General features: G+C 52.7%; 1 protein-coding gene across 1 annotated transcript; it reads right to left on the bottom strand.

Moving 5' to 3' along the window:
- Positions 1-41: 41 nt before the first annotated feature.
- On the bottom strand, positions 42-23,859 carry PHYSODRAFT_557251 (hypothetical protein; the record flags this gene model as incomplete). The annotated part of the gene is made up of 3 exons (XM_009525420.1): positions 23,429-23,859; positions 22,751-22,957; positions 42-1,287 (listed from the first exon to the last, which is right to left on the bottom strand). Exons 1-3 carry the CDS (start codon positions 23,524-23,526, stop codon positions 42-44), a joined length of 1,551 nt encoding a protein of 516 aa, XP_009523715.1. The 5' UTR covers positions 23,527-23,859.

The following is a 23,859-nucleotide window of genomic DNA, read 5'->3' as shown; positions in this document are numbered from 1 at the left end:
GCAGCGAATTGATTGCCGTTAAGGCCTACAGTACTGTTTGCCTAGTTCAAGCGCTCAATGACCATGGCGCCGGCGCCACCGCCACCGTTGCAGATGGACGCGCAGCCGATAGTTGCATCCTTCTCCTTGAGAATGTGGATGAGGGTGCCCACGATGCGCGCGCCGGAGACGCCAATCGGGTGGCCGATCGCGACGGCGCCGCCGTTGACGTTGACGCGGTCGTGCGGGATGTTCATGAGACGCATGTTGGCCAGCGCCACGACCGAGAAGGCCTCGTTGATCTCGTGGTAGTCGACGTCGCTGGCCTGCAGGCCGGCGTGGTGCAGTGCCAGCGGCACGGCCTTGGAGGGGGCGATAGTGAACTGCACCGGGTCCTGCGCAGCGTCGGCGAAGCCACGGATACGCGCGAGCGGCGTCACGCCGAGCTCGCGGGCCTTGGCTCCCGTCATGAGCACCATCGCGGCCGCGCCGTCGTTCAGCGTGGACGCGTTGGCAGCCGTGATGGTGCCGTTCTTCTTGAAGGCGGAGCGCAGCGTCGGGATCTTGTCCGTCTTGGTGTTGAACATCTCCTCGTCCTTGTCGAAGACCTGGTCGCCGCGGCGGCCCTTGACGGTCACGGGCGTGATCTCCGCCTTGAAGAAGCCGCGCTCGCTGGCGTCGATGGCGCGGCGGTAGCTCTCGATGGCGAAGGCATCCTGGGCCTCGCGGGAGAAGCCGAAGTCCTCGGCGCACTTCTCGCCGCACATGCCCATGTGCTGGTTGTTGTACGGGTCCCAGAGCCCGTCGTGGATCACGCCGTCCACTAGCGTGCCGTTGCCCAGGCGGTAGCCCGCGCGCGCCTTGGGCAGGTAGTGCGGCACGTTGGTCATGCTCTCGAAGCCGCCGGCCAGCACGACCTGCTGGCTGCCACTCCGCAGGCTCTGCGCACCGATGGCCAACGCCTTCATGCCGGACGCGCACACCTTGTTGACGGTCGTGCACGGGATGAAGTCCGGGAAGCCCGCCTTGAGCACGGACTGGCGCGCCGGCGCCTGGCCGATGCCGGCGCTCACCACGTTGCCCAGGAACGCCTCCTGGATCTGCGCGGGCTCGAGCCCCGCGCGCCTGACGGCCTCAGCGTTGGCGACGGCGCCCAGTTCTGGGCCCGAGAGCGGCGCGAACGAGCCGTTGAAGCACGCGATGGGCGTACGCGCGTAGCTGGCGATCACCACGTCGGTGTCGGCCACGCGCGTGCTGAAGAGGCGGCGGGACGAGGGGGCGGCGCGGCGCAGCAGCATAACCATGGCGCTTCAGTGGCGGGGAGTACACGTAGGCGAGGCGGGGGAAGCGGAAGTGAAGAGGTTGAACTCCACGGTGTAAATGCACCGCATCAGACGCTGTGATTGGATGCATTGCGTCTCATCACCAACTTCAACCACGACTCACAATTGTAGATCCTGCTTAATCTGATATTATCATATTTGGCACATGTATTTCTTACTGCACTAATTTACCTACATCAAACAGTAACCTTTAAAACGAGATCCAGTAATATGTGGGCAAAATCATAGCGTATCCCACGGGGAAAACATCAAAAACATCAAAAGGTGTATGAATTTGAAACGTCGCACCCAGAGTTCCTCGGGAGCTAGAGAGCTCCCCTCGCAAGTGTTCCACTTCCCGTGCGCATCTAAGTTCATCAGGTTGTGAGCCCAAGATCCCCGGCGCTGACCCCGCACTACCGACCATGAAGTAGACAAGCGACATGAACTTCACCGGCAAGAACTATGCTGCGTGGAAGGCACAAGTCAAGATGATGCTGCAAACCAAGCGTCTCTGGAGCATCGTGACGCTAGAAGAGATGTCACCGCCACGTCGAGCTGGACTGGTGGAGGAGGAGTACTTCTGGACCCGTGAGCACGAAGCGGCAGCCTTCTTGATGACCACCCTCTCCGATGAGATGGTTGTGTCTGTGAGCAACAAGCGCTACGCCTACGAAATTTTCCAGCATCTGGGGAAGACGTACGAGCCATGCAACTGGGGGAACTTGTGTGCGCTTCGTGGCCAATTCGTTCGGCTCAAGTACAAGGATGGTACCGACATGTTCACGCACATCAACGAGCTGAAAATGCTGGCTGGCCAGTTTGCAAATCAGGGCAAAACTGTGAACGACGCTGAGAAGGTCTGCCAACTGTTGAGCAGCTTGCCAAGCTCCTGGGATTCCTTCAAGAGTATCTACTACATCCAAGAAACGCCTATCGCCTGGCCAGCCATGGAGGCAAATGTGATGGCAGAGGCGGCTCGTCGCAATGCTGTCACCAGCACCCCGTTGATTGGTACACTGAGAGAGGGGAGCAACAGGGAGGCTAACGCGGTGACTCAGCAGCGAGGCAATCGCTCTGTAGGGCGCCGACGCTCAGGCAATCGCAATGGAGACGGGCGCCAACGCGACCAGCAGGACGGAGATGTAGCCCGCGGCAAGCGTGGACATGGAGCGGGCGATGAGTGCCACTACTGCCACCAACAGGGCCACTACAAGGCGGACTGCCCCATGCGTAAGCGACACCGCAGCGAGATGAGTGGCGGAAGCGCGAACATAGCTGTGGCCGACGAGACCAAGGAGCAATTCGACGAGCAGCACACGTCTTCGGCTACACTTGCCGACGTTTGGGGTCTATCGGGTTTTTACGAGTCGGACTCGGAGTCAGCGCATCTGAGTCGTCTGCCAGCTCATCTTCGTCTGACAGTTGGGAGACGTCAGCCAGCTCTGATGCGTCCACTGAATCTTTGTCGGGCAGTGACGGTGCAGATCTCGAGGGCTTTGGTGGCCTGGATTCTGCCAGCCTCGGTTCTCCTACTGTGGCCGATGCCTACTGGACCCGTCCACTTTGCCCGTTCATCATCGAGGAGGCAGCGCGAGCAATGACAGTGGCGGGCCGTCTGGTCGTGGCTCCTGCGATGGGAGTCCAGCAGGATACACAGGTGATTGCTGCAGCCACTGCCCCCAGCACTATCGACGAGGACACCTGGGTCATTGACAGTGACCGCTCGCAGCACATCAGCTTTGTACAGGAGGTGTTTGAAGATTTGCAACTGTGTGGCGGCGTCGTGACAATTGCAAACAATGCCACTGCGCAGGTGAAGGGCGTTGGAACGGTGAAGCTGCATATCTAAGATCGCGGGGGAAAACTGCAGCTGTTGCAGCTCAGTGATGTGCTGTACCTTCCAGAACTGCGCAAAAGTCTGATCTCGGTCACGTAGCTGGCGCAAAAGGGCGTTCAGTTCGATTTCCACTCCGCTCCGGGCAAGGTGAAGCTCACGCGAGGACCTCTCAGCCTGGTCAGCGAGAGCCTTAACGGTGTGTGCGTGCTTAAGGTGATCAACAAGTCTAAGTTGGCTCTTTACGTTTTCCCTGAACTTACGTACGACTTGGCTCATCGTCGTTTTGGGCATGCCAGTCATTCGATAATGGATGAGATGCTTCGGCACAAGCTGGTGACGGGGCTACGTGTGAGCCCAACGGCGAAAGCTCACCAGGGTCTCTGTGATTCATGTCAGCTGGGCACGAAGCGCAGGAGTTCGTTCCCTCCTGCTCCTCGCCGAGACACATTGGAGTGCAATTCCGGAGTGCATAGTGACATCTGTGGACCCGTCGAGATCCCGTCGCTGAGTGGGAAGCGTTATGTTCTCCTGCTTGTGGATGCTTTTTCTCGGTAGTGCCATGTCTATCTACTGGCGCGCCGCTCGGAGTTTTTCAAGTGCGTCCTGGAGCACAAGGCAGCAGTCGAAAATAAGCACAGCCGTCCACTCCGCAAGTTCACGAGCGACAATGCTGGCAAGTACCTGTCCGACGAATTTCGTGACTTATGCACGACACATGGCATCGAGAGGGGCACGACTGTACCGCACACACCAGAGCAGAACGGTCTTGCAGAGGTTCGCTTCCGGATTTTGTTTAGCAAAGTGAGAACTATCCTGATTGACAGTAACTCGCCAAAGCAACTGTGGGCTGAAGTCGTTGTCTACCTGCAAAACCGCACGATGAACACCACTACTCGACGGACACCGTTTGAATCCTGGCATGGTTTCGCTCCAAATGCCTCGCATCTTCGTGTGTTTGGCTCGCTGGCGTACGTGTACTTGCCGCGCAAGACTCTATCGGTAGGTGGAGCACCAGGTGGGGCAGCCACTCGGACAGCAAAACGCCATAAACTTGATTACCGAGCGGTGCGGGGTATCTTCGTCGGCTACGCGCCACATCAAAAGGCCTGGAAGATTCTCGACTGTGTAAGCGGTACAGTGGTTGCCTCGTGCCATGTTTCGTTCGATGAATCTTTTTCTCCTGCTGCGGAAGAGCTACGCCGACAAGAATTTCGATTATTGAGCCGCCACTTAGCTTTGGACTTCAACTACTATGCTCGCTCCGCCACTAGCGAACTTGATCTACTCTTCTACAGCCAATTGGATCACGCGGAGAAACCAACAGTAGACGAGGTTGCGCTTCTCGAGGACTTCGTGAGCTCGTTCGACCTGTCCGAAGTCAACTTCGCTCACGTCCTCCCGCTTCTGCACGAATATGGGTGGCTTGCGCGGTCATCGATGGGATCGCACCACAAGTGTCTACCAAGCGGCCTCCTGCTCGGAATCCAGTGCTGAATGCAGTACGAAAGCAACAAGAAGCTGCAGCATTGGTCGCGCTAGAAAATGTCCATGCCAAAACCAATGCATGCTTGCTGGCGGCGTTTGGCATCGCTGCAGACCGTAGGACTTACGACGAAGCCGTGACTGGGCCCAATGCTCGTCTGTGGGGAGGCGCCATCAACAAGGAAGCCGCCTCGTTGAAGACGAATGGAACGTGGACACTAGTTCGACTGCCGCCAGGAAAGCGTGCACTGCCATGCCGATGGCTGTTCAAGAAGAAGTACAAGAGTGACGGGTCGATCGACAGGTACAAGGCGCGCTTGGTTGTCATTGGTTGCTAGCAAGTGAAGTATCGTGACTTTGACGCGATTTTTGCACCTGTGGTACGGCTGAAATCGATCCGTGTCCTGCTCGCTATTGCCTGTATTGAAGATCTCGAGGTGCACCAAATGGACATTGAAACTGAATTCTTGAACAGCACGCTAAGCGAAGAAGTCTACATGAAGCAGCCGGAAGGGGTGGTGACTGCGGGCAAGGAGGACTGGGTCTGCAAGCTCCACAAGAGCTTGTACGGCCTAAAACAGGCCCCGCGTGCGTGGCATCAGGCGCTCACAAGTTTTCTCACGCGCGAGGGCTTCGAGAAGATAAGTTGCGAGTCCTGCATCTACATCCGTAGAAGCCGCGATGAGCTGGAGTTTGTGGCCATCTATGTTGACGATTTTTTGCTTCTAAGCAAGTCCGTCGGTGTGATGGGTGAGCTCAAGCAGGCCATCGGGAGTGCGTTCAACGCGAAGGACCTCGGTGAAGTCAACTTTATTCTCGGTCTCAAGATCACGCAAGACCGTAGCGCCCGAAAACTTTGGATCAACCAGCAGTCGAACGCCGAAGCAATTTTAACCCTTTCGCGAGTATCCTCAATAAATTATAGTATACAACTCATTGATATTTCCGCGCTCTAGGCGTCCTTTTACAAAGTTACGGAGCCTTTTCGGTGTGTCTCATGGGACATGCCATCAAATTCTAAGTCATACGCATACATTATATGTATATGTATGCGTATGACTTAGAATTTGTATAGACAATGATTACATGATGATTACTGCGTACCGATTATGATTTGTTTTAAAAGAAGGTTGATTACTAGCTTGAACTTGTGCAAAAGGGCACAGGATGCGCCCTTTAAGAGGGGGTACACTCTACCGTGTTTTGGAAAATCATCTAAAGGGCGATTTCTGTATCCTTTTACCGCGAAAGGGTTAAAAAAGTTCAACATGGAGCACGGCGCAGGAGTAGCAACGCCCACAGCAGCGGGCAAGAAGCTGACCAAGCAGCAAGCACCGGCGACTGAAGAGGCCATCGCCCAAATGCTCGAGAAACCCTACTGCCAGGCAGTGGGCAGCCTAATGTCAGATGATCGGTAGCCGCCTAGACATGGACTTCGCTATTCAAGACGCCAGCAGGTTTCTAAGCAGCTATGGCGAAGCGCACTGGCAGGCGGTGAAGCGCTGTATCCGGTATTTGAAGGCAACGCAAAACTACGGGCTTGAATTTGGTGGAGATGCAGTCGTGTTGCGAGCCTTCACCGACTCGGACTACGCAGGATGTGAGGACGATAGACGATCAGTGTCCGGCTACGTCACGATGATTGGAAACTGCACGGTGACATGGATCTCGCGCAAGCAGCGGATCGTGGCGCAGTCGACTGCCGAAGCTGAATATGTGGTGCTTGGACATTGCACTAGAGAAGTTCTCTTTCTTCGCCAGCTACTCAAAGAACTTGGGTATGAGCAAGGTGCCACTGTCATTCGCGAAGATAATCAAGCGTGCATTGCAATTGCTGAAAATCCTGCTCAGCATTCCCGAGTGAAGCTCATGGATGTGCGATACCACTTCATTCGGGAGCATGTGCAGCTAAAGGATGCGGACCTGGAGTACGTTGTCTTGAAAGACAACCCGGCGGACGCAATGACCAAAGGTCTTCCCCGAGACCAGCACGAGTATCTGCGGGTTGCGATGAACGTCAAATCAATGGGGTAAAGCCTGGTGTTGGTTTACAGCAGCGGCGTGCAAGGTGGAGATAGTCGCGATAGTGTGCACACAGCCGCTTGTGGTAGACCGAGCAAGATGGTGCCCGGGGATTTGCGAAGTCTGCATGGGTGATGCAGCTGTCTCAAGCTGACAAAGTCGACTACGAGGTGTATCACGGACTTTGGAAGCGAGTAGATGGGATCGAGTGATCGGGGGAGCTCACTGCAGGAGACAGAAGACTAGCGCACAGTAGCAGCACTGAGCTTCGCACTGCGGGGGAGGGTTGAAGTTTGCAGTGCTGCAGGCTGCAGGACAATAGGTGCGGCTAGCAGTGCAGTGTGAGCTGGGAGGCAATTGCGTGGGTGTTGATCTATATGACTGGTAGTGCTTAGCGTTAGGAAGAGATCTGCGCGGCCAGACCTTCCCATGTTTGTGCCGAGCAGCAGCTCTCACGTCGGAATTTCCTAAATACACCGCACCCAGAGTTCCTCGGGGGCTAGAGAGCTCCCCTCGCAAGTGTTCCATTTCCCGTGCGCATCTAAGTTTATCATTTGCTAGTTTGTCGGTATGACAATATGTGTATGTGGTTCCAAGCGCACTAAGGTGCATCCTACACATCAACAAGAGCAAGGTGCCGTCCGTAGATCACACTTATTTACTAAGTACGAATCACACTCATTCCGATTAGCTGCCGAGCGTAGCGAAGGCGGCCCCCGGTCACCTCATAGTGCGTTGCGGGCCCCGATAGGGCCCGCGCTATCCTACATAGCTAACCTAGCACGGTGAGTAGTGCAGCGAGCCGACGAGGCGAGCGGAACGGGTCCACTACTGCCGTAGCGAAGCGTAGGCAGCCTGTTCCAATAGCGGAGCGAGCTTTGCGAGCGCAGCGTGAACCATCTAAAATTCACCGTCGCGTCGCGGCGGCGCTCGGCTAGTGATAAAACTGCATCAGCAACGAATGCGGTGACTGATGTGTGGGCGTAGATCCAAATGCATAAAACCCGGAGTTAGGAAGGCTTCTACCTGATGCAATTAGCCCGGCTCGTGGTGTCCATAACTTTTATAGCAAATTGTACGGCTGAGGGACTACAATGACCGCGTTATTCATTGTAGCCGGCCTCAGTGTTGCTATAGTTCTACAATACCTACAGTCTCATCCGGTTGGGGGCTCTCACTACAGCTCCTTCACCTCCGAAATTCAGATGCAAAACCTACCTGGTACAGCCACGCTATGTACACTTGCGGTTTGCGTTGGTAGTGCCTTGTAGCTACAATAGCGAAGTTGTCGAGTACATGTACAGTTGCTCTACATGCTATTATTAGTTGACCGTGCTCGTTACGAGCGTGTCGTTGATAAACTACTGTGCTTGGAAGCTCGATCCTGGGTCTGTATGACCCAACCTCGGCCCAAATACCGCGGCAGCCAAACGCGTGCCAGTACGTGTATGATGAGACATGATGCGTCGTGACGCCCACTACCACTACACCTTTTGACAAACGTTTCCCCAGCGCATACACCTTTTGACGTTTCCCCCCTAAAAGTGTACATATTCCGCTTCTGGTGGTTCTGGCGGCTCTGTGATGGTTTGCTGGGACTACAACTCCGCTCAGTTGGTGGAATCATATAAATTATCTGGTTTTGCCGGCTGTGTTTTACGATCATTTGCTTTGCTCCACTTCCGTGCAGACTGAGATCACGAGTTATTTGAGGTACATGAAGAACATACGAAGGTTGTAGCCGAACGAGAGGAGCTTGGGCGGCATATGAGGGCGGTGGGTGGAAGTGAAAAGAAGTATACTGATTTTACGTGTATCCTAGAGCCGGGTCAGAGTTATTCTGTCTCTGACGCGCTTAAGGCATCATCATAGTCCACCGATATGGGGCGGTTGAGGTTGTCCGGACTGCAACTGTTGTTGAGTCTGTGGAGGCTGTCCAGGCTGTAAACGTTGTCGATAACTTTGGACCTGGTCGTTTTGTGTGGTCTGTTGGGGCTGTGATCGTTGCTGGCCAGGTTGCTGGGCAGCATCGAAGAGACGGTCGAATTGGGGCTCATAGGGCTCGTAGGTTCTGCTGCGCTTCAACGACGTCGACGTCCGGCTGCGCGGTGGCTTCTCCAACGCCTTGATTATCTTGTCTTGATCCTGCTTGCCTGGTTCCTCCTTCACATGATCCACCTCATCAGTCAAGGTATCCAATCTCCCTCCCAGCTGGCCGAACCTGTCCTCCATCTTCTTTTCGGTTGCCTTCATTTGATTTCCGAGCTCCTTGAAACCTCGTCGGAATTCCACCAGAATATCACTAAGAGCATCTCCAGCGGTGGTTTCTGCTACACTCTCAGCACGCCAAAGGCCCCCCGGACTTAGCCGAAGACCCCCCGACGCCGCTGGCACTTAGCGGTTTTCGCGCAAAGTACTCCAGCACACCAAACGCTCTACGGACTTAGCCGAAGCGCACTGACGCCGCTGGCACTTTGCGGTATTCGCGCAAAGTACTTCCCGCCTAAGACTTTGTTTCCTGTGTTACGCAAACACAAGCCAAATTGAAGTGTCTTATCCTAAGACGTAACAGGGTCTTTGATACCACAATTTTACAGTTGAGACCCGCGCAGACCGACTTACTTCCAGCGGTGAGTTCTAAAGCGAGTCTTATAAGTCCATTCCCGCATGTGAAAATTGCGTTCAGTCTTGGTGCAATCTTTTAAATACGGTGACTCTTCAGTTTTGTATGGGTGGCATTAAGATTGTGGTCTTATTTTAAGACTCGAAAGCCAATCTATAGGTCCCGGTGAAGTTAAAATCTGCAATAGGACCTTCTGGTTGAAGCCTTAAGTCTCGGCCAAGTCTTAACAGCATTACTTTTAGGATAAAACCGTGTTTGAGACCATCCGCTGGAGATGCTCTAAGGGTCGGCGATCCCGAAGACGATGGCAACTGCGTGGCGGGAATATCAGCAGCCTCCGTCGATGCCGGCTACGCCACTTCCTTCAAACAGCTTGGGTCGTCTTTAATCTTTTGACTGAGGAGGGCTTCGAAGCTTGCTATCTTTGTCTCCACGAAGTTCTTCAACAGGATTTCGTGGATAGGACTTCCTTCGACGTCTCCTTCTAGCCAAAGCGGCTCCTGCAACTCCCCACCGCCACGCTTCTACAAGCTCTAGGAACTCCTTCTCGAATACGTTGACACCGGTGACAGCGAACCAGACTTTGCACTCATTTAGCTCCCTCACGTCCGAGTAGATGCTCTTGCCTTCGGAGATTTCGTGGATACGCTGGAGCTCGCCCTGAATGGTCTTGCTCGTCGTGGAGGATCCGGTCTTCGCCGTGGGCCTTCTTGAAGTGCCGCAGCCACGTGGTGATGGCCTTGACCGACATGTGCGAGTCGTGGTCGGCCGAGTACTGCACGAAGAGATCCGTGGTCTTGGCGGACAGGCTCTCGGCCGTGACGTCGCGCCCGAGGCGGCGCTGGCGGATGATCCAGCGGTAGAGCTCCTGCTCCACGCCCGGGTGGTACTCGGACGTGGCCTTGAGCGTCTTGCGCTTGAGCGTCGACATGCGTTCGAGTGCGTTTGCTCTATGTATACCGACCGCTCATTACCGAGCACGTGAACGAACTTGTACGGGGTCGTGGTCGTCCGAGCAGGTATTCTGACCCGCTTTCGGATCTGCGAGAGCGTGCCCAGGTACTCAATGAGGTAAAAGAACTCTGCGGCGACGAAAAGGTCCCTCACGGTCGTCACAGCGCCAAGAGCATACAGCGCGATCTTGACGAGTTGGATAATAGCCTCCTTGACATACTTCTCTCGCTTGTCGATGTCCTTGATGCTCTCGCCATCTCGCAGCGTCGACCGACGGTCTCGAACCACGTGCGGAAGGCACGCACGCCTCCCATCGTACACTCGATGCGAAACTGCATGAACAGCTGCCTGTTTCGAGGGGTGGTTGCCTCGACTTGTATGAGAAAGTGCTCATCGCCATACTCAATCCCATCATTCTCGCCGTCGCTATCGTCTTCGTCGTCGAGGACGGACCGCGACGAATACGGGTGCGACAAGTCAGAGCTGCCGTCGAGGCCGCGCGACCTGGCACGCGCGTCAGCCATCTACATCATATAGTTAGCCCCTTGCCATACAGCAACCCTGCTCAACTCAACTTACTATCACTTACTCTCAGACGTGCGGAGCAGTTGCCACCGCGCGCGCAAGTACGCGCGGAGCAGCGGGTGGGCACGCAGCGGCTCTGCATAAGAAAATATAAGTATTATGAAAGAAAAAAGTGGAAAAGGCAAAATACGCTCGTAATTTTAAAATAATCCGAAACGTATCCGTGCATCGATGATTTATAACGTTAACCCTTTCGTGGACACATATCTTTGTATACTATACAAAAGCAAGGTATTTAAAACTGAATTGGGGCTTGCTGCCCCGAACGACTGTGTAGCCATTCCGACCGTTCAACAGTGTGTCGAGTGGAATAGGGCCTTTTGCCCCGAACCACTTGACCACGGTACAACTAGTCGTGCGCCCCAATTGGTCGAAATAATCCAGAAATTGACTGCTACAGGAAACGAAAGGGCGCAGCGGTGGAATCAGCGGCTGTGGTGATGGGTTGCAGCCAGCGTATCTTCCCGACATCTTACGGGGGGTAGCGTGGCACCGTGAACCCAATGCCGCGTGCCGTGCTCGGTTGTATCAGTCTGAGCAGAGTTCACATTCGAATCAGGGGGCGGGACTTCCCCCGCGAGAACATGCAGCGCCGAGAAAAGCGAGACTCGGATGCGGAAGGACGCCAGCCCGCTGCAAAGCGCTCGCGGCGTGATCTACGATCGTCGGCTACCACTACAGCGAGCGCCCGCAATGGTTAGTAAAGGTGTTCATGTCCTTATGTATGTTATCCAGGTTCTGACATGGTGGAACACAGATGATAGCGTGTATTTCAAGGAGCTGTGGCGTATCCTTCGCCGAAGTGGATGGACATCGAAGCCTTCGCCACTGCGCGGGAGCTTAGCGACGGAATATCGCTACATTCGGCCTGGATGTAGTACGATAGGTCAAGAAGGCGAAGACTTTTTTGTAGGCGAAGAGGCCCTCGTGCGATATTACAAGCAAATGAGCGGTACCCAACTTGTGATCAGCGACGGTGATACCGTGCTATCTGTGGCTCCAATAGCGGGTGCGGTGGAATCGTTAGGCGGCAGCGTTGCAAGGACTTCTGGGGACAACGATAGAGTCTCTGGCTTGCGTGGACGTGCAATTGACGATGCTGGGCAAATATGTGGAGCCGATCAGACCATACTACGTGGCGATAAGAGCACTGTTCAACGATATCAGTCAAGGTGTGCAAGTGAATCTATTCCAGCTGGTATTAGTAAGAATGAACGAGGGGTATGTGCAGTTGAGCTGCAGCTTGCATCCGATTTGGACGTTGGTTCGGCGGCAGAGTTGGTGCCCAGCGTCCAAGGTCGACTTGGTGATAATACAGGAAATGATGTGCCCCGCGTCGAAGCTGTATATACAGCGACCTTTGCAATGACGTTGCGGTCGACCCCTCTACGACAGTCTCCGCTGATGCTAGTAGAGAAGGACTTCCTACTACTCAGTCGACCGCAGCTACTACTTCGGAAGGTGGATCTGTTGGTGGCGCTGGGCCCAGTGGTTATTGCGAGCGCCAAGCTGAACATGATCGTGAAGTTGGACACGGACGTGAAGCCCCCCCTGCCCACGGGTATGGGCGCGGACGAGGAACTTCCCCTGGACGCGGATCTGGACGTGACCGCGGGTCTGGACGTGGACGCGGATCTGGACGTGGACGCGGATCTGGACGTGGACGCGGATCTGGAAGTGGGCGTAGGCGTGGAGGTGGGCGTGATAGTGGAGATGACCGTGAGAGTGGAGCTTATCGTGGACGTGGAACTGGCCTTGGGCGGAGTACTGAGCGTGGAAGTGGAGCTGGCCGTGGTCTTGGGGCTGACAGCGGGCGTGGCCAAAGTCTAGCTGTCGACCGTGTAAGTGGCAGCGTGATAGATATTGATGAAGATGACGGCACGAATTCTGTTGAATATGGGCCCATCGACCTGTCCTCAGCAGTGGATAGCTCCGAGTTGTACGTGAATAGCTTGGTAGCATTCACGCCCTCACAGGAGAAGTGGTTGATGACACAAAAACTAGCTCCGATGTTTCGACAAGTTGGAACTGCGTATGTGATTGGGCGTGTCTGTCGACGAATCAGGAAAGGAAAGCAAGCTCCGGTTTACGAAGTGAGGTGGCTGGATAGCATGTTCCCCACCAGTGTCGAGATCGCGACAGCGGGGTATTGAAAACTACAGACTACTCGTACGAACTGCCTCAAAGCCAAGTTGGAACGAGCTTACGACTGCTCCAGCAGGTGACGATATCCCCGTCGATGCGATTCTTGAAGATCTCCAGGAGACTGCACCGGGATCTCTTCACTTTGACCCTGACCAACCTCTGCCTACGTGCCTATCGGAGGTGGAGGCAGTGAAAAACATGCGTTTTGACCCAAGAGTTGAAATGGACACACCCACAGATCTGTACAAGCATAGCGATGGCTCAACCGCGACCCGGGTGAAGCCCGATTCCGTCTATCTGTTCACGCATTCTGCGTCGTCGAGGTTTTTTGCTTACGCGCCTGTGTACTTCTGGAATCAAGTATTGAATGAAACAAACGCGTATGCAGTTGTGAAGGGAATCCATCTCACTCAACCTGTGACGCTAAAAGAGCTCATGACATTTCTGGGAATACTGTTCTACATGGCGATCATTGACAAAGGCGAATATTCAAATTACTGGGGTGTGCACCCAGAAGATGCGATTCTTGGCAACCTGCATTCCTCTGGATTGGAGCGGATAATGTCTTTACGACGTTTCAAGCTCATTCGTAAGATATTTTGTTTTCGGGCTGCACCATCATCATTGAACAGGGACCCCGCTGCGCGTATACGACCCTTACTGAATCTACTAAAGCGAACCGGTGGAAATATCGAAATGGGGAGAGACGTCGCGCTGGATGAATGTAGTATTGCAGCCAGATCCAAGTTTGGGCGCCACGTGATCATGTTCAACCCGATGAAGCCCACGGGAAAATATCATTTCCGCCTATATACTGTCTGCTGCGGGACAACGTGGATAGCGGTGAACTTTCGGTTCCATTGCAGCAGCAACATGGTTGACAGATTGGATGGTGTCGCTGATGTACATGAAACGGTGCGGCTCCAGCAAGAATTCGCTGCAGCAAAAGTTTCATCGATTCGCCAGCTTGTTCTTGAAGTCGTTCGGCCTCTGTATGGATCGAACCGGATAATAAACATGGACAACTATTACACTTCTGTGCAACTGCTGCAAGCCTTACGACTTCAAGGTTTGTACGCACGAGGCACTGTAAGGAGTTCGAGCCGTCACTTTCCGAAGCACACAGCCTTAGACCCGAAGACAGCGACGCGCGGCGATCACCGTCAAGGTGTCTCGCGCGAGAATAGCATTGTCGCGGCCTCCTGGTGGGACGGAAGCTTAGTGCAAACAGTCTCTAATGCTGACGCGTCGGATATAACTACTGTGAATCGGCAAGTTGGCAAAGCAGTGCAAACCTATCCTGCTCCGACATGTGTGAAAGAGTATAACCGACACATGCAGGGGGTAGATCGCTTCGATCAATTTCGTGAGCGGTTCTCGATTGCTGACGGTCATTCGTACAAGGCATGGCACAAGAAACTCGCGCTGGGATTGATCGATTTCGCCAGAGCGAACGCATACCTAACGCGTAGGATGGTTGTGGACACGTCGAAAGACCGAGACCCGCATCGAACCTTCATGATCGAGCTCGCTTCGGAGCTGATTTCAGGCCGGTGGGCCGATGCTCCAAGCGATTGCAAAATGGCTTTTGATGGGAGAGCTATTCCATCAAATGTCCAGGCATCAGTGCAGACCGTCCAGAACCCGGCGCCAAGTCAGCCCCAAAACGCCCCGAAAGAATGTGTAGCAGTTGCTTCAATGCAGGCCTTGGAGGGGTGTAATCGCAAACGACGTGGTTGTGTCGTTTGTCGCTGGGAAAACCGCCATGCCACGGAGAAAACTGATTATTGTGGATATCACAATGTCTGCCTCTGTCGAGGTGTGTATCGTGGCGAGGCAAAAGATTTCATGTGTCCAGACACCGATCTCACATGCTGGGAAAAGTTCCATAGGTTCTACGTCCCGAACAAACTCTTTTCAGCTAAGGGGAATATTCGAAAGCTGGCAGAGCTCTACAAGTTGAAGAAAGCTCAAACTCCGACAAGTGCAACTACGCAGAGTGAAACTCGGCCCGTAGACACACCAAACCCACCGCTGCTCGAAGTTGATTGTCTTGATGAGTTAGTGGAGCGGCTTGAATGCATAGTCGATATATACGAAGCAACCGATTTGGATAGCTTGAAAGCATAGCTTGGTTGTCGTGTTGATCAACTCTTATTTGATCCTTTTATCTTCTCGTCACTATCCTTTCAAATGAAATGAAAGAAATCTACACCAAAGTGCTCATCCTCATCATGGAGACCGAGCTGGAGCAATCGTCTCCCTGTTTGTCTGCCTCTAATCGATCCACCACGCCCTGGTTGGCCAGCCTGGCGACAACGTTCCGTTGTCAGCTGCAGTGGGCCTTGCGTGAGGTTGTCGGGCAGCCTAGAGTCCTCGAGTTCAACGACAGCGATGCATTATCCCATCGAGGAGCAGACAGCAGAAGTTCTCGGCGGGCGGCTGTGCGGCAACCTCGAGCTAGTCCGGTGGGCAGCGGCCACGTTCATTAGCACATCGGGCAGCCTGGCGTCCACATGTAGGTCGGGCAGCGTGGCGAGCGTAAACAGGTCGGGCAACGTGACGACCGCGACATGTCGGGCAGCGAGGCGACCGTGGACATGAAGGTCAGCGCGGCGACCGTGAGCCATCGGGCAGCGTGGCGACCATGGACATGAAGGTCAGCATGGCGTCCGCGAGCACGTCGGGCAGCGTGGCGCCTGCGCTTCCGTCGGGCAGCATCGTGACTTGGGGCGGGCCGCGGAGCATTTCGACATCAGCGCGACCATCAGGATCTTTGTCGGTGCGACGCGGGTAGGGTGGGTACAAGAGATGTGCAGAGGGCTGCAAATCCGAAAATGAGCCTTTGAAGCGAGTGGCAAATCGCCACTGGCAGGCGCGCGCAACTTCGCGCGCGAGCCCAAGGATAAACCGCATTGACCAATAACATTGCGGTATTTAAAATTTCGGCTCGTAATTGGCGGAACCAGATGAAAAGAGCACGTGATTGGACCAGCGTTGGCGCGTACTTGAAGTTGTCTCCCATTCTACTTCAACCTAGCCGGGTGCCGATCTTCACCTCATAAAACCCGCCACCCACGTGTAGATTTTTTCCTAACATGTGTAGTTTGCCACACAGCCACAGAATGTCAGAACCAGTAGCTAAGAAACACGGGTTTAGTATTTATACTATACTCAGCGTGCTCGAGATGCGCTCTATCTACGGACGAGCTCTGCTCTATTAGCCCTGGTGATTTAATATGCTAAACGATATACCCTGCCACCGTGCATGCGTTGCCGCGTTGGCGGACTAGCGTTATATGAAAGCGTAGGTATGTTGCGATCATCGTGAGTTCATAAGTAGGGTATCATAGTGCTGCGATTCGGTGGTGTTAGTGTGGCGGTGGCGGTGGCTATAGTGAGATTCTACGATGGGGATCAGCGAAGGTCCGCGGTCCCAGCTTGGCGTTGACGGATCGTGATGGTCTCGGAATGGTTTAGCGGCCGTTAGTGCATAAGTAAGTAGACTGCCGTAGACCCGTGGTAAGTGTGCGCGGAGACCATGTCATAGGACAAGCTTAGTCGTGCCGACCAATCCTAAGTGGGGCTGTGATGTCGTCCAGCAGTGAGACCAGCGTCAATGCCAAGTGTTCCGACGTCCGCATCTCCTTTGCTCGTGGCAGTGGAGAAACCGGCCCTGGAACTTTGTGGCACACCGCTCGTAAACGTCATAATCTCAAACATCGCCGGCATGAGCGTGCATTCGTACGCTGGCAAGGTATCGCCTGGTGGCATATAGGATTATAATAGCAGAGAACGGACCAGCTACACACAGCATGGCTGTGAATGGTATCACTTTATCCCTCAGTATTACTTTACCCCTCAGTATGAGTATGCACTTACTTACTAACTATCTACCATCCTCCAATGTAAATCATTGGTAGACGGACATAACCCTCCCGCAATCTCCTGGTAGTTTTGGCTTTGCTGGCGGATCTCTCAAAGGGAACTGCCAACAGCAGTTCGACGCCCTCATGGATAAAAAAATATGCATTTCATATACGACTTACTTACAAAATCATGCAGTGATGGTAGTAAGTACATTCTCATGCTGAGGGATAAAGTGATACCATTCACAGCCATGCTGTGTGTAGCTGGTCCGTTCTCTGCTATTATAATCCTATATGCCACCAGGCGATACCTTGCCAGCGTACGAATGCACGCTCATGCCGGCGATGTTTGAGATTATGACGTTTACGAGCGGTGTGCCACAAAGTTCCAGGGCCGGTTTCTCCACTGCCACGAGCAAAGGAGATGCGGACGTCGGAACACTTGGCATTGACGCTGGTCTCACTGCTGGACGACATCACAGCCCCACTTAGGATTGGTCGGCACGACTAAGCTTGTCCTATGACATGGTCTCCGCGCACACTTACCACGGGTCTACGGCAGTCTACTTACTTATGCACTAACGGCCGCTAAACCATTCCGAGACCATCACGATCCGTCAACGCCAAGCTGGGACCGCGGACCTTCGCTGATCCCCATCGTAGAATCTCACTATAGCCACCGCCACCGCCACACTAACACCACCGAATCGCAGCACTATGATACCCTACTTATGAACTCACGATGATCGCAACATACCTACGCTTTCATATAACGCTAGTCCGCCAACGCGGCAACGCATGCACGGTGGCAGGGTATATCGTTTAGCATATTAAATCACCAGGGCTAATAGAGCAGAGCTCGTCCGTAGATAGAGCGCATCTCGAGCACGCTGAGTATAGTATAAATACTAAACCCGTGTTTCTTAGCTACTGGTTCTGACATTCTGTGGCTGTGTGGCAAACTACACATGTTGGGAAAAAATCTACACGTGGGTGGCGGGTTTTATGAGGTGAAGATCGGCACCCGGCTAGGTTGAAGTAGAATGGGAGACAACTTCAAGTACGCGCCAACGCTGGTCCAATCACGTGCTCTTTTCATCTGGTTCCGCCAATTACGAGCCGAAATTTTAAATACCGCAATGTTATTGGTCAATGCGGTTTATCCTTGGGCTCGCGCGCGAAGTTGCGCGCGCCTGCCAGTGGCGATTTGCCACTCGCTTCAAAGGCTCATTTTCGGATTTGCAGCCCTCTGCACATCTCTTGTACCCACCCTACCCGCGTCGCACCGACAAAGATCCTGATGGTCGCGCTGATGTCGAAATGCTCCGCGGCCCGCCCCAAGTCACGATGCTGCCCGACGGAAGCGCAGGCGCCACGCTGCCCGACGTGCTCGCGGACGCCATGCTGACCTTCATGTCCATGGTCGCCACGCTGCCCGATGGCTCACGGTCGCCGCGCTGACCTTCATGTCCACGGTCGCCTCGCTGCCCGACGTGCCCTCGGTCGCCAGCTGACCTTCATGTTCATGGTCGCCACGCTGCCTGACGTACTCGTGTACTCCATGCTGGCCGACAATTTGTTGGATCACACGCTGCCCGATGGCTCACGGTCGCCACGCTGACCTTCATGTCCACGGTCGCCACGCTGCCCGACATGTTGCGGTCGTCATGTTGCCCGACGTGTTTACGCTCGCCACGCTGCCCGACCTACATGTGGACGCCAGGCTGCCCGATGTGCTAATGAACATGGCCGCTGCCCACCGGACTAGCTCGAGGTTGCCGCACAGCCGCCCGCCGAGAACTTCTGCTGTCTGCTCCTCGATGGGATAATGCATCGCTGTCGTTGAACTCGAGGACTCTAGGCTGCTCGACAACCTCACGCACGGCCCACTGCAGCTGACAACTTGACCTGGCGTCCTCATTGCCTGACGTTGGTACGGTAGTTGTTGTGGTGCCCGATGCGCGCACGACACCACGATCCTCCCCTGTGATTACGGGAAGCACGCTGCCCGATAAGCTGTTGGCGCCTATTTCGAGGGAGTAGCCTGCAGATACGATGTGCTCCGATGAGCCCATGCCATCGAAAAGGCGGTGCGCGAGCTTTTCGCATGCTGCAGGTGAAGTGCCCACCTCGTACGGTTCATCCTACAATCCCGCGCTCGCTGCACCGCGTAAGCGGAGCTTGAAGGTCCACCCGCTGCAGCATGGAGATATTTCAAAAAATACTCCAGGCGATCCCACCATTATCAACCCCACACCTGCAGCAGAAGCTCACCATGCGTCTTGGTGGCCAGGACTATCTAGCTCGTCGTTCCTACGGGAGCTGGTGCAGGCACTGCACACGTCCTCCGTCGCCTGAGATGAGCTGCATACAGTGCCTATCAACAGGTTGGTGCTTTCAATGCATGAAAAGAGACCACGGGAGTACTGTCCACACCAAACGACTTTCAGCATAGGCAAAGTATAAACCATTCTGTGACAAAATATCACAACGTTTTTCACTTAGTAAAAGCAAGGGGTGAAGTTCGAGCCTATCTATTCGAATTGATGAGCACTTTGCACTGCTAATTAGCTTTGACGGTATGAGAACGAAGTCGTAGGTAGTACAATGTACTAGTAGTAGTAAACGTGCAGCTTGGAAACATTTATCACAAAAAACGCTAGCATACAGACATTTATTCCGCCGTACGAAACTGGGGCTATGGATGCGGGTAGTAGTGCTCGGTCAGGCAAAAGGTTTCGCACCCGCGTTGATGAAATCGACGCGGTGATAAGGCCACACGTGTCAAACCTTCCGGTGCCGCCATCTGCCATTCTGGAGAGCGGTAGTACTCGCATTAGCTACACTCGCATCTGTGTTCTTGCAGCTGGGGTGTGAGCTGAGAAGCTAACACGTCGATAACGTCCATCGCCATGCTAAAAAAGAGCATCAGATTGTAGCCCTTTTCCCGCATGTACCCTTCCAATCGATGATCTTCGATCGAGTCTGCGTCGTCCTGGTTATCGGCTTTCATTTGAATATATCGCTCGATATGATCGTCAAGTTTGGACCGCTTTTGGCGAAGGTAGATGCTCAGAAATTTGAGGCGCCTTTGGATCCGACGGCGAGTGATCTAGGTAAGATTATAGGAAACGTGTCAGAAAGAGGAGTCGATCAAAATGAAAACGTCATCTTACCTTGGACAGTTCCATGGAGGTTTGGAGCCATCGCAGCATCCATACATATTCGTGGATATCTTCTTTGGTCGCCGTGTCCTCGAAAACCTTCTTGTAGACATCATACATCTCCTTGACTGGGAGTGCGGCAATAAAGTCGTCCACGTCATCCGTTGACCCAAGTACAGGATCGAACGTCTAGAAAAGAAATACGCAACATTAGCCGAGGAAACGTTACGCATACTATTCCACAAACAAACCTACGCGTCCTTTTGGATCTTGATAAACTGGATAGAGCGAGTCAAACTTGATCTCCTTGTTGTGACTATAGAAGGAGAGAGCCTACTTTCGTAGCTATTAGTTCAAAGCAGCGAGAACAATGTAATCGTGACAGTTGAACTTCACCTGATCGAGGCTGACGCCATTTTGGCTGTAAATGCGCTTGCCATTGGACGTGTGGGTTTTCACAGGTGGCGGCACCTACTCACACAGAAATACGTACGAAATAGATTTGAGTTAGAGTTAGCTTGTGCACAAAAAAAAGGTGATCGTACGTCATGACGCTCCGAGTCGGGTCTTGGATCTGCCATCTCTCCAGCAAGCAGCAGATTCCAGTGTGAGGAGCTGGCGCGCTGGATGGCTACTGATGCACCTACGAAAGATTGCAACTCTTGACAGCTCTATGGTGATGGACATTGGATACCTTTAGCAAGACTTCAACGATGCGTCACCTGATTCTGTAAGATATCGTGTAAATTTCAACAATTGTAAGGGGTTTTTATCGGCTTGCACAGGGATCCCAGGCAGCTATTAAATTACACCTACCCTTTTCGAGAATTGATTGGCTAAAAACAAAAATGATGCGCACAGTCGTACAAAACCCAATGGGGGCATTCTGCCCCGAACGATCGGGCCAAAACGCACCGTGTTTTGAGAAGGGTGTGGTTGGGGGCAAGATGCCCCGGTTGTCCACCAAAGGGTTAATAGCAATAGCCGTAAATTAACGAATAGCCAAAAATGCAATCATTATCGAAAATATATTATAATGTTATAATATATATTGACTGCACTACTGCTTATTGTGAAAACCGCTTCATTTCCCAATTTTGCTCGTAAAATCGATTGATTGGCACCCTGATTTAGCTCGATCGATTTGTAAATCGATCGCGTCCCTGCGATACATATGTGAGTGGATGTGCGGATTAGGCGATCGTTTTATGGAGACCAAGTCGATATAGCCGCGTTTGAAGCAGAATGCCCACCTTTTACTGGGCAATCGCGCAGCAAAGCGATGCATAAAAACCACGATCGATTTCAAACCCGATTTGTACTCTGATAAAATAGTTGATTGAGATCTCATAAGGGGTTTCTACAGATGGGCGTTTTAGCCGGTTCTCACAATAAATAAACTATTATTGTTCCGAAAATGTCCGCTCCCATAGTAAGTTTCCTCGATTTAATATAAAGTGAGATCGTTTTAAAATAAAACGAGCACATAATGCATACATCAGCTCTGATTTGTTGGCTCAGCTTCAGTCCGCTACGCCACACCGAGATCGATCTATGTAGCACCATATTGCTGGAGATGCCGTTTTAGATTGGTATTTCTACATCAGACACAGTATCTGCTGCTCGTTAGAACGTGTTGCACACGTTCAGTCTCGCGAGCAATTCTAGGAGGTTCAATTTATAGGTGATGGCCTGTTTATACAGTTATTTTTATTTGCCGAGCCATCTCGATTTGACGGTTAAATTTGGGTGGCAAACTGTGTACAAGGCACAATATATAGTAAACGTCATATATTTTTACAATGAAAAGTAATTTTTTCGTAGTATTTTATATTTATCACGTATTTTTTAATAACATAATATTTTATGTTTGCGAAGTTATAAATAATCTTGATAGTGTTATCAGTATATGTAATATTATGTGACGGATACAATCCTATAACATGTAAAAAAATATCAAATATTTTGTTAGATAGATGATGATTTTTTGTTAGAGTTCGTCTACGCTACGTTACTGTTTTCATATAACTTATAAACATATTTTAACAACATTTTGTTAAGTTTATTGTACTGTATATTTCTTAAAAAGCTGTAAACAGCACATTCATTTTGCGTGGCAGCTATTGGCTTAATTAAGTCTATTGGTTATATTATACAACCAACACACGTTACAAAACAGTTATAGGCTATGTTTTGAATCTAACGTTACAAATCATTGATGCACGGAATCCAGACAAAATATTATGTTAATAAATATTTTATTTTTACAAATATAATTCCTCATATGTGGATTTTTAATATTTAAATAATACTAAATTACTATTATTGAAATGTTTAAAATTAGTTTCATCTTCATTTAAATTATAGAACTGCCGGACTCATTACTCAAATTAGAAGGATTATTTAAAAATTCATTAAAAGTCTCGCTATGGGATAAATCAACATAAGATTCAAAGTCATAATTAGAACCTATAATCCAGTTTCTATAATGTTTCCATTTAGTATTAAATTTATTTTCCGTTTTGGAATTATTTTAAAATTACGGGGCGCAGGTCTCGAAAGTGAACTTCTGTTGCTCTAACAAATATGTTGCGCGACATCACACTCCAGCCACCGTCGCGCGACCGTCAAGCAACCATGCAACTGTATTTCCTAAACTTGGGTGATATCCACTAAGTACAGTACTAAAGTAGAGTGGTGCACACTATATGCGGGTGAGACAAGGCTCATTGAAGAGCGCCACCCGCGTCAGTCGCCGACTTGACTGCGTCAACGTGATGCTGTTCCTGGAGCAGACGCAGGGCTTCGCCGGGGACGAGGGCGGCGCGCCCGACGCCGCCAAGGCGCCGTCGCTGTTCGAGCTGCTGATGCAGGAGCGCATGGCCGCGGGCTTCAAGCCGGCGGTCGAGTACCTGGCGCACGCGCTGTGCGAGTCGTACCCGCGGCTGGCGCTGGCGCTGCCCGTGCGCCGCCTGGACGAGAGCTACGCGCTGCTGCGCTACTGCATCGAGAGCTACTTCCTGTCGCGTTACGACGGCCTGGCCACCGAGAAGTTTTACGGCATGAAGCGCGTCATGCTCCAAGCGCCGGCCGCTGAGGGAACGGAGGCCACCACGTCGCCCCTGACGCCGAGGGCGAAGAAACTCGCACTGCTCTTCGCTGTACGTCGGTGACACAGCATTAATGATGGTAGTAGTATTGGTGGTACTAATGCTGAGGCTGCATTGATGCTGTAGGTGGTGGTGCCGTACTTGAAGTCGAAGCTGGACGCGTATCACAAGGAGACGGCGGAGCAGTTGATGAGGACAACGGCGAGGCCAACACCCGCCAATGGGGAGGACTCTGGGGCAGGAAGGAGGGAGCAGCGGATGGGGAATTTTCTGCGTCGGCTGCGTCAGTTCGCGTACTTGCGCTCGCTGAAGAAGGGCTTCGTGGCCACGTACCCGTTCGCGCACTTCGCGTACGAAGGGTCTTTCTTCCTGTACCAGTGGCTGTACCTCTTCGGAGACACGCCGTACTTCTCGCCGTTCCTGCGCTGCATGAAGACGGTGCTCGTGCGGGTCACTGCAGACGACGAGTCGGCGTTCCGGCAGAATGAATCCAATTATCGGGAGAAGCTGATGGAGAAGTTGGGCGGGTCGGGGCTGTTCGACAGGGCTCGGAGGCTGGCGCTTCGTGCGACTTGGGCGACTCTAGACCACTCGTACGTGCTGTTACTGCTCGGTATTGCGGGGTACAAGTTCGTCGAGTGGATGTACTCGGAAGAGGGCGTGGCGGCCAAACTGCGTCTCACTGGCACCGACGCGCCGATCCCGCCCCCGCCACTACCGCCGCAATTCTCCGGCCAAGCGCTGACGTTGGCTACTATGGATCC

This window comes from Phytophthora sojae (assembly GCF_000149755.1).
Source record: "Phytophthora sojae unplaced genomic scaffold PHYSOscaffold_3, whole genome shotgun sequence".
In the NCBI taxonomy this organism is placed as follows: Eukaryota; Oomycota; class Peronosporomycetes; order Peronosporales; family Peronosporaceae; genus Phytophthora; species Phytophthora sojae.
Note: the sequence above shows the minus strand (reverse complement) of the source record. Positions and strands in the feature narration are given on the sequence as shown.